This window comes from Atractosteus spatula, chromosome 8 (assembly GCF_055471065.1).
Source record: "Atractosteus spatula isolate fAtrSpa1 chromosome 8, fAtrSpa1.hap1, whole genome shotgun sequence".
Classification (NCBI taxonomy): Eukaryota; Metazoa; Chordata; class Actinopteri; order Semionotiformes; family Lepisosteidae; genus Atractosteus; species Atractosteus spatula.
Window position 1 is genome coordinate 3,104,099 of NC_142713.1, and position 10,364 is coordinate 3,114,462.

At 52.1% G+C, this 10,364-nt stretch overlaps 1 protein-coding gene across 1 annotated transcript; it reads left to right on the forward strand.

Annotated features, from left to right (window-relative positions):
- The first annotated feature begins 744 nt into the window (after positions 1 to 744).
- LOC148829088 (cyclin-dependent kinase inhibitor 1-like) lies at positions 745 to 10,251 on the forward strand. Its single transcript, XM_088922737.1, has 3 exons — positions 745 to 979; positions 6,333 to 6,859; positions 8,400 to 10,251. The coding sequence occupies exons 2-3, from the start codon at positions 6,451 to 6,453 to the stop codon at positions 8,450 to 8,452; spliced, it is 462 nt and encodes a 153-aa protein (XP_088778863.1). The 5' UTR covers positions 745 to 979; positions 6,333 to 6,450; the 3' UTR covers positions 8,453 to 10,251.
- Positions 10,252 to 10,364: the final 113 nt, after the last annotated feature.

A 10,364-nucleotide genomic window follows, 5' to 3' on the forward strand; every position in this document is an offset into this window, starting at 1 on the left:
CACACAATTAAAACACACACACACACCCCTCTCTTTTTTAAAATAAAAATAAAAGAAAACTGCGGGTGTGAGAAATGAAAATGCGTGTCCCCCGCTCGCGTTAAAACACGAGCGCCACCCCACCCAGAGGAGATGGAGAAAGTCTGTTGTTGTTGTTGTTGTTGTTGTTGTGTTTTTGCACCTTGGTCTCAGGTCTGAGCTTGGCAGCGTTGAAGCTCCCTGTCAGGGAGGTCGTGCGATTTGTACGTTTATATGGGGGGCAGAGCTTTTGACGTGCGTGCTTGGCGATAAAATAAAAAAGAAACGCTTGTGAGCGCCGCTCCCCTTAATTTTTATTTCATTTAAGTAAAAAAAAAAACATTTGCAAGAGTTTAGCGCACAGAAGATGTCGATTCTCTTCCCCCCCCCCCCCCCCCTCCGCCCGGCCATGACTGTTGTGACTTCGTCTCCGCAGAGAGACGGGCCGGCAGGGCTGCAGACTCCCAGCCCCCAGGATTTCGCGAAGTCACATCCCACGGGGGAGAAGTGTGTTTGTGTCTGTGTGTGTGTGTGTCCTGTGCTGGACTGGCCCTGGTGTGAGTGTGTGTGTGAGTGTCTGTGTGTGTGAGTGTGTGTCCTGTGCTGGACTGGCCCTGGTGTGTGTGTGTGTCCTGTGCTGGACTGGCCCTGGTGTGTGTGTGTGTGTGTGTGTGTGTCACGTGCGTGCCTCCCCAGTCACTGGGACGTCCCACCCGGAGCCAGGATTCATAACAAACAGGAGCGAGAGCGGAGAAGGAGCGATCAGGACCGGGCAGGAGCGATCACCGGGGGCTGTGCCGACGTCACCCCCGCACGGAGCTGAGCGGGGAGACACCGGGAGTATCCCGCAACTGTTGCGGGACTGTCAGCCGAAGCTGCCGCCGCCCACCCTCCCTCCGTGGGCGCAGGTAGCCTGTGAATCGCGACTTTTTCCGCTTTGGGATTATTTTGCAAGCGGATGGTAAGTCAGGACTCTCGGGATCTGTCTCCATAACATGTTCTAAACGAGTAAAAATAAATAAATTAAGGGGAGAGGGAGATTCTGGGTTGTGTAGCCGCCAGCTCGATTGGACCTGCTGGCTGGCAGATGCCCTGTCTCTCAGGTTCTCGGTCGGTTAGTCCGACAGGCGCTGTCAGAGATGCGGTTTCCTGAAATCACGGTCGTTTATGTATTTTTTTTTTTTTTTTTCCAGCGAAAACGCGCGTTTCAGGTGGACAGAAAGATTTCTCTCCCTCTCCCGTTGTCGCTGTCCCATCTCAAGAAAGTTGCGCTCCGGTCGTTCGAGGAAAACGCAGGAGGGGGCTCCGCGTTCTGTGTCGGTCAGACGTTTCGACGGGGACTATCGGGGTGTGTGTGTGTGTTTTTTTTTCCTGTAACAACTCGGGAGTTGTTTACTCCGGCAGTTTTAGAGAGCCTGTTTTGATACAGTGTGTAGTAGTAATGTGAGCGCTGCGCCGCGCCTACTGAACTTACTAGCAACACAACTGTGACCGGAGGAGGAGGAGGAGGAGGAGGGAGGGCGAGGGGTGTGTCTGAGAAGGGGGCTGGAATATTTCATTAAAAAAAAAAATCTGGTCAACACTGTGGATTACTACAGCTAGTGAAGGAGCCAGCAGCGGTTTAATCCACGCTGAACAGAGGAGAAAAGAAACGCAACGTTTCGGCTGTGGAGCCTCCTCCGGGGTGACCGGAGACGCAAAAATACCATGATAAATACCACGGCCGCAAAAATTACCCTGTTGCGAAAGCCACCCGGGCGCGTTAGAGAAGGACAAACCTTTTTTTTTCTGAGCGCTTGTACGCGATATTTTGGAAAGAGGCGCGCAGGGTTGTACCAGAAACCAGAGAGAGAGAGAGAGAGAGATTTTAGGCCAGGAGCCACAGGGGCGGTGTGAGAACATGTTGTGCATTTTAGCCGCAAAACTTACCCGCCGCGCCGAGTAGCCTCCTGTTGCATAGTTGTGTGACCCGAGAAAAGGCTCCACAGCCGAAACGTTGCGTTTCTTTCCCTCTCTCCTCGGCAATGGAATAGACCTTTAACTTGTTCTTTTGCAGCCGACGCATGCTGACGCAGCTCCCCACCTGAACTACTTATACTGTTTGTGTACATGCAGTACACAACTGCGTTTGTGTCTATGTGTTTGTATATATGCATGTGTCTACGTGTTTGTATATATGCATGTGTCTATGTGTTTGTATACTGTATATGCATGTGTCTATGTGCCTGTATATATGCATGCGTCTATGTGTTTGTATATATGCATGTGTCTATGTGTTTGTATATATGCATGCGTCTATGTGTTTGTATATATGCATGTGTCTATGTGCCTGTATATATGCATGTGTCTATGTGCCTGTATATATGCATGTGTCTACGTGTTTGTATATATGCATGTCTATGTGTTTGTATACTGTACAGTATATGCATGTCTATGTGTTTGTATATATGCATGTGTCTATGTGCCTGTATATATCCATGTGTCTACGTGTTTGTACAGTATATATGTATATTTCTATGATATGTGTGAATGTGTCTGTATGTATATACAAATGTCAGTCTTGTCAACACCTATGACCTTCATGTCTGCCATCCGTATGGCATATGAGCTACTCCAGCTGGTAGCAGCGCGCAGTTGTTAATGACACAGGGGATGGCGTACTATTCAGTTTTAAGTCCCGCGGGGTCCCGCTGGTGCAAGCGCTGAGGGAAAAAAAAAGTCCCGTTCCTAACCCACTCGCCCGGGTCTTTCGTAAAAGGGTGCTTTCGTGGTAACGCCGGGCGCGGGGGCTCGCGTGACCGCTTTCCCTCCCGTGTTATTAAAAACTGGACGCGACAGACGGACTGCAGAGGCGTGTACAGTATGCGCAGGGCCGAGGTCGGCTCAATCGTCCAGCCACACCGGAGAAGGAAACGTGCGTCTTGTTCGCCCGGTGTCTTCCCGGATATCGGATGACCGAGGTTATTCCGCCCACTGTAAAACCAGCCCGCGTTACCTGCGTGTTCGCGAAGGGGCGTGGGAACTCATAGGAATACTCATGAACGGGCTCGTTTCGGTTCTCAGCGTGTGATGTTTTGAAATCTGTACAATAATACAGCTGGGATCTAGTCTATCTACGGAGAATATTTTTGATTTTTCGAGAGCGCGGCCGTGTCTAGCTTTCGTGGATAGATGGATAGGACTTGATTGATCCCGAAGGGAAATTGAGGTATCCTTTTATTAAAAAAAAAAAAATACCCCAGCCCTGTCCAGGCGTGCAGACTCGTCGGTCTTTTAAATTCTCCCGCCCAACGCACCGCTGGCCGCAGCGACTGCGCGGCTAGAAAAGCCGTTTCAACAAAGCCCCGCCATCGACTGAGCCTGTGGAGGGAAAACAGGCTTCACCAGAGGCGAGGACACCCGCTCCTGGCTGCGTGGTAGAGACATCTGTCGAGGGGGTGTCCGGCGAGGCGCGGGCGGTGGAGGGAACCGGAGACGCGCTCACCTGGCTGCACGGCGGAGTTCTTGCAGACAAAGACACGGGCGAACATTTGAGCCGGGCAGAAACACAAGAGTGCGCCTGTTTATTTATCGATCCGCTGTGACGGGGTTGCCCGGCGCAGTCTTGTGTTTCTGCTGAAGCCGAAACTGGCTGGAGGTACTGTAGTTTGGATTAGAGAGAAGCGCGTTGCGTATTCCCCCCCACCCACCCCAAATAGAAAAAGCAATTGTTGCTTGTTTCACTATTATTTCAATATTTATATACTATATCATTTCAGGTGTGGTTTTTGCGAGGGAGACAAAAGCAGGCCGTCAGGATGTCGTTTTGTTGTTGTTGTTGTTGTTTTCGTATCCGTACGTCGATCTTGAATACCAGTGTCCTTCAGTCCCTCTTGCACTGCTGCCCTGTGCAGATTGCCACTTCAATCCCACAAATGCAAATTATAGGAATCCAACTGCCTAATCCGCCTATTTTCCGACTGCTTCTTCCAATGCAGTGTAACTGGGGGAGCTGGAGTCTATCCCAGCAAGCAATGGGCTCAAGGCAGGGTACTCCCTGGATGGGACACCAGTCCATCACAGGGCACACCAAGACCAAACACACCACAGCCAATTTTCCCAGACTCCCGGTTAACCCAACAGCCTGTAGGAACGAGGCAACGAGACCTCCGGTGAGGTGAGGCGGCCCTGTGACTCTGTAGACAAGCGGGCTTGTGAACCCAGCTCTTCTCAACCAGCAGAAATATCGCTCTCAAATTCGAGATGGTTTTGCCGATAAATGGAATTTACTCGATACCTCTGCCTGCAGATCGCGTTGGAACATTTCTGCGGCGAAACGTCTGCTGCACAACCTGTACTTATCCGCTCGTCCATCGCAGTGCCTCAGTCAGTACAGGGACTAGTGAGCAGGAAGGGCCGCCTCACGTCGCAACTCTCACAAACTCCCCCTCTCGCCCCGTGAAGAGACCAGAGCTTTGCGACAACTTACAGTACTTTCACAAAGTACACAATTTTGTGCTCCATTCGACATTTGTACTTTTTTTTCTCCCTATACCGACAGTGAGTTGGTTACCGAGATTTTAAGAACCGGTCTGAGAAACTGGGACTGCGGTTTCCCCTTTAAGTCAGAAAGACTTGGCTTTACCGCTGAAGGCAGGGCACACCTTCCCTTCCTCAGCCCTGCTCTGTGACTGGTCTGGCAGCTCTGCTAGCTCCCCATTCAGAACAGGCCCGTCAGGCAGCAAACACAGGTCATTGTTAGAGAGCTGGCCGTTGGGCGAGTGGCGGGGAAACGGCTTTTAGGAGGCAAATAGTCAATAGAGGAGAGGGAAACTGCTAGGTGGGGCTTGAGGGAAGGAGATAAGGCTCTCAGAGCAAAGGAGAACCTGTCCTGTAATTCTAAACCAGTGTGCAGCAGACAGCAGGGACAGCAGCAGGAGGACCTCAAACACTCTGGAGAGGTGATTTGCCGTTAATATTATTCATTTAGGAACTTGTTGGTTTTTTTTTTTTCCATTGGCCTCAGTCCCGTTGATGGCCCTTGGTTTAAGAAAAAAGAAAACGAAAAGATTGAACTTGTTTGCGGTGCTTTCAGAAACGGGGTGCTAGTGCCCGGTGCTAAGAGCATCTGGTTTGTGTTTTGACGGGGGTTTGTAAAAAAAAAAGACAACACTGGTGGGACTTGTTAGCGGTCATGTAATCTCATCCGTAACTGGGAGACGTTTGAACTCTGGGTCTCCCTAAACGTAATCATTTAATTTTTAGGGAATGTTTGGAGAAGAATCAGGCAGCTTGTGAAATGCAGTTTGATTGAAGTTCAGTTCTGGAGTCGAATCCATTTGAGATCTCGGCAGGAACACAGGCCAGCAGGTGTGTGGGTTCTCCGCTGGAGTTACTGTGTCTTTCCCGATGAGCTCTTAATGTTCAGGGAGGCAAGCTAATTAGACCCATTAACTGACGGGTCTGCTGGGTTAGGACCAGTCGAACAAACTTTTCAAAAGGCCTAAAAAGTGCAGATTAGAACAGGCGTACCTGGGGAGACCCTTCACCTGATGGGAGTTTGTTCTGTCCGACCACTCAATTACAAATTGAACCATAAATAGACCTTAATAGACTGTTTTCCTTTTAACTATTGCGTTACTTACCGCAGTGGACTGACGTCCTGCCCAGGGTGTATCCTGCCTTGTGCCCATTGCTTGCTGGGATAGGCTCCAGCTCCCCCTGTGACCCTGAATTGGAAGAAGCTGTCAGAAAATGGGTGGATAGACATTTAAGACTGTTATTGAAAGAAAGGCGTGTTGTAGTACAGGAGTCGGCAACCTGTGACAAGCAAAGGGATTTTTAAGTGCACATGCCATGAAAACAGCACGTGTAATAAAACTCTAATGAGTCATTAAGTTTTAAAAATAATGTTTATATAGAAACTGTGCCCAACTATTAGGAAATCCTCTACAACTTGTAGGAAGTCAGGGTACTGGTTTCAGTACATGGCTGGGTAGATGTGGCTTGTTCCACTCTCCCAACACCCTTAGTGTAAAGAGGTGCCTCCTATCCTGACTGGAGGAGCTCATCCAGCTGTGTCTGGAGAGAAGCCAGGGTATCGGCTTCAACGACATGGCTTGGCCGCTTGTTCCACTCCCCCCACCACCCTTTGTGTAAAGGAGTGTCTCCTGTCCTGGCTGGCGGATCTCATCGACTTGTGTCTGGAGAGAAGCCAGGGTAGCGGCTTTAACAACATGGCTGGGCAGCTCGTTCCACGCCCCCACCACCCTTTGTGTAAAGGAAGCGCCTTCTCCGTTTAAAGCAGCATCTTTTCCTCTCTGTGGCCTTTTCAGTCCCTGCGCCGCAGCTCTTCGGCACTTTATCGGCACCTGTAGCGCAAGAGTGGCAGGTGGAGAGCCCCACGCGCCTCACGCGCCCCGTCTGGCCTGCTGTCGCCCCAGGGAGCCGGCGATGGGGGCCCCGCCCGACGTGCAGCAGTACAGGGAGGAGCTGAAGCTGCGGGCGGGCCGGGCGCGCCGGAACCTCTTCGGGCCCGTGGACCACCAGCAGCTGCAGCAGGACTTCCAGCGCCTGCTGCGCGCCGGCCTGCGGCGGGCCACCCAGAGGTGGAACTTCGACTTCCAGCGCGGCCGCCCGGCGGAGGGCGCCCTGGCGTGGGAGGAGCTGCGCTGCCAGGACGTGCCCGCCTTCTACCGGAGCCGCGCGGTCCAGGGCGGCCGCCGGGCCGAGGGTGGGGCGGCGCCGGCCCCCGCTCCGGGAGGCACTGCCGGCCGGGAGCCCCCGGCGGGGGAGGAGCTGAAAGCCCGGAAGTCGGACCAGCGGCCCGGCGTGGCGAAACGAGGGCAGACCGCGATTACAGGTGAGGGAGGGTGGCACAGGGCGGTGGCGGCGGCGGCGAAGGGGTCGGCACTGCTACCTCGCGGCGCTGGGGCCCCGGGTTCAGTGCCTGGGGTGCTGTCTGGGTGGAGTCTGCATGTTCTCCCTGCATTCACGTAGGATTCGTTTCAGAGTCTAAAGACAGGCTGGTGGGTTCATTGGCTTCTGGGGAAATAGGCACACCCTGGTGGTGTGTGTGTGTGTGTGTGTGTGTGTGTGTGTGTGTGTGTGTGTGTGTGTGTGTGTGTGTCCTGTAATGGACTGGCCCTGGTGTGTGTGTGTGTCCTGTGATGGGCTGGCCCTGGTATGTGTGTGTGTGTGTGTGTGTGTGTGTGTGTCCTGTGATGGGCTGGCCCTGGTGTGAGTGTGTCTGTGTGTGTGTCCTGTGATGGGCTGGCCCTAGTGTGTGTGTGTGTGTGTGTGTGTGTGTGTGTGTGTGTGTCCTGTAATGGACTGGCCCTGGTGTGTGTGTGTGTGTGTGTGTGTGTCCTGTGATGGGCTGGCCCTGGTGTGAGAGTGTGTGTGTGTGTGTGTGTGTCCTGTAATGGACTGGCCCTGGTGTGTGTGTGTGTCCTGTGATGGACTGGCCCTGGTCTGAGTGTTTCTGTGTGTGTCCTGAGATGGACTGGCCCTGGTGTGTGTGTGTGTGTGTGTGTGTGTGTGTGTGTGTGTGTGTCCTGTGATGGGCTGGCCCTGGTGTGAGTGTGTCTGTGTGTGTGTCCTGTGATGGGCTGGCCCTAGTGTGTGTGTGTGTGTGTGTGTGTGTGTCCTGTAATGGACTGGCCCTGGTGTGTGTGTGTGTGTGTGTGTGTGTGTGTGTCCTGTGATGGGCTGGCCCTGGTGTGAGTGTGTCTGTGTGTGTGTCCTGTGATGGGCTGGCCCTAGTGTGTGTGTGTGTGTGTGTGTGTGTGTGTCCTGTAATGGACTGGCCCTGGTGTGTGTGTGTGTGTGTGTGTGTGTGTGTGTGTGTGTGTGTGTGTGTGTGTCCTGTGATGGGCTGGCCCTGGTGTGAGAGTGTGTGTGTGTGTGTGTGTGTGTGTCCTGTAATGGACTGGCCCTGGTGTGTGTGTGTGTCCTGTGATGGACTGGCCCTGGTCTGAGTGTGTCTGTGTGTGTCCTGAGATGGACTGGCCCTGGTGTGTGTGTGTGTGTGTGTGTGTGTGTGTGTGTGTGTGTGTGTCCTGTGATGGACTGGCCCTGGTGTGTGTATCCTGTCTTGTGCCCGCTGACAGGGGGAGCCTCCAGCTCCCCCTGTCACCCTGAATTGGATAAAGCCGGTAGAGAATGGATGGATGGTGGAGCACAGGCACCCTGCCAACAGCAGCTGGGGTTTAAAAGGACATTACTCCTCCCCACACACAATTACCCTTCCCATAAACACTTCATTATTGAAACCACATGCCCAGGTTGGTTATGAAATCCGAACGGATCAGCAGGATAGAAAGTGGCTGAGGCGGATCTCTCGGGGATCGGGCCCGGCTCGCGCGCTAACGGCCTACCGGGTCTCGTGTTTCCCTTCCCAGATTTCTTTGCTGTGAAGAAGGCGCCGCGTCAGGAGAGCTGCCCCCGCCTGTGACCCGCTTCTCCGGAAGGAGGCCCGGAGACCTGTGTCCGCCTCCGTCCGGAAAATCCTCCGGGTCTGCCCGAGAGCCGCAGAGAGGAAGTGGATCCCACTGTTCCCTGGGGCTGGGTGTGGGATCATCTTCCCAAACAGTCGATCACCGTGAGAGGGGAGCGGATCAGTACGTTTGCCTTCATGGGGATCTTTGCCGACCCGGAGTTCTGGTGGTCACATGCCGACAGGAGGTGTTCGATTCTCTGCAGGAAGACGCTGAAAATGTCCACCAGTCCAGTGTCCTCTACGGTCATCTGAAAACTCTTGAAGGCACCCGTAAATATTCTCAGACTGCAGCAGCCCTTCCAATTCCTGGAGCCTTTAAAAGGAGCCGTCAGGTGCCTGGTACTGAAGTTGGTTGACGTAGCGCGGTGTGATCGTCGTGTTTCGATCATGATCCATCTGATCCCAAAGATCCGCAAGACCAGTCACCTGGACCTCAACACCCCCATCCACTTGACTAAAACTCTTTTTTTTCCCTGCTTTGTGAGCCAGTTTGTGATACTTCAGGCGATTGACGCAGCTGTGTTGTTGATCGATTGATCTCCGACAGAATTCCGAATGTGCTCCGTGCGTTTCACAGCGTTTTGATAAAAAAGGCAAGGATCACACTGACGTTGCGACAGTTTCTTATTAAAAACCCGATGTACCGTCATGCAATCGGAGCATTTCACCAGTATATTATAGACAGAAGGTCCGTATATATCAGATGCCCAGAATTTATACAGCCTGCACCCACACAGTTCGTGTTTGAATGTGTAGCTGCTTAGAATGATCACATTCGTACAAAATGAACACATTATATCAGAGCTGTACCTCAGAGCTAAGCAAAATTTAAGAGCACATCGTGCAGGCTATCTAAAGCTAAGAATCTATGGCAGTAATTGTTCAGGGTCTTTTTCATTTGCCGTAGTGGGATATATACAGCATATACGCGTTTGTGTTTACCCGTGTAGCACATTGTTTTTTTTAAACAGATCAGAAAATAAGTGTCTATATTCTGAATGTTATTTGAGCAATGGAAACAATGAAAACTGTGAGGCGTATATGTAGCATTGAAAGTAACATTTACAAGGTAGCATTTTATATCATTTACTTGTTACTGGTTTCAGTTACATTTAATATTACTAGGGCGGTTTTGAACACTACTGTTTGTGATTTTGCATTGTAGTTGACTGTCCTTTAAACACCTGAAGAGTGATGTCTGAGGATTTTATGATGAGTAGTGGACTAAAGCAAATGTCTTTCAGTGAACTGTGCCTTGGGTCACTCGGAGATGTTCTCGGTATTCCACTTTAATTAAGAAATATCTGTGACAGGAGCAGGTCGTCCCGTTAATTAGAGCTGGCTGTTCTCCTCCGCATCAAGTGACAAACCATCTAGCTCAGAGGCATGTGTATTCCCTGGATTCATTATTTTATGGTTTCCTCCCACAGTGGCTGCTGGGAAAATTGGCCCAGGTGTGAGTGTGTGTCTGTGTGTGTGTGTCCTGCGATGGAGTGGCCCTGGTGCGAGAGTGTGTGTGTCCTGTGACGGACTGGCCCAGGTGTGAGTGTGTCTGTGTGTGTCCTGTGACGGACTGGCCCTGGTGTGAGTGTGTCTGTGTGTGTCCTGTGATGGACTGGCCCAGGTGTGAGTGTGTCTGTGTGCGTCCTGTGACGGACTGGCCCTGGTGCGAGAGTGTGTGTGTGTGTCCTGTGATGGAGTGGCCCTGGTGTGAGTGTGTGTGTGTGTGTCTGTGTGCGTCCTGTGATGGACTGGCCCTGGTGCGAGTGTGTGTGTGTGTCCTGTGTGTGTCCTGTGATGGACTGGCCCTGGTGTGAGTGTGTCTGTGTGTGTCCTGTGATGGACTGGTGTCCTGCCCAGGGTGTAC

What these genes read in the sequence shown, in the direction of transcription:
- LOC148829088 (XM_088922737.1), top strand. Translation starts at nt 6,451, where the DNA reads ATGGGGGCCCCGCCCGACGTGCAGCAGTACAGGGAGGAGCTGAAGCTG. An exon ending in AGGGCAGACCGCGATTACAG is followed by an intron (nt 6,860 to 8,399) that starts GTGAGGGAGGGT and finishes TTCCCTTCCCAG; the next exon opens with ATTTCTTTGCTGTGAAGAAG.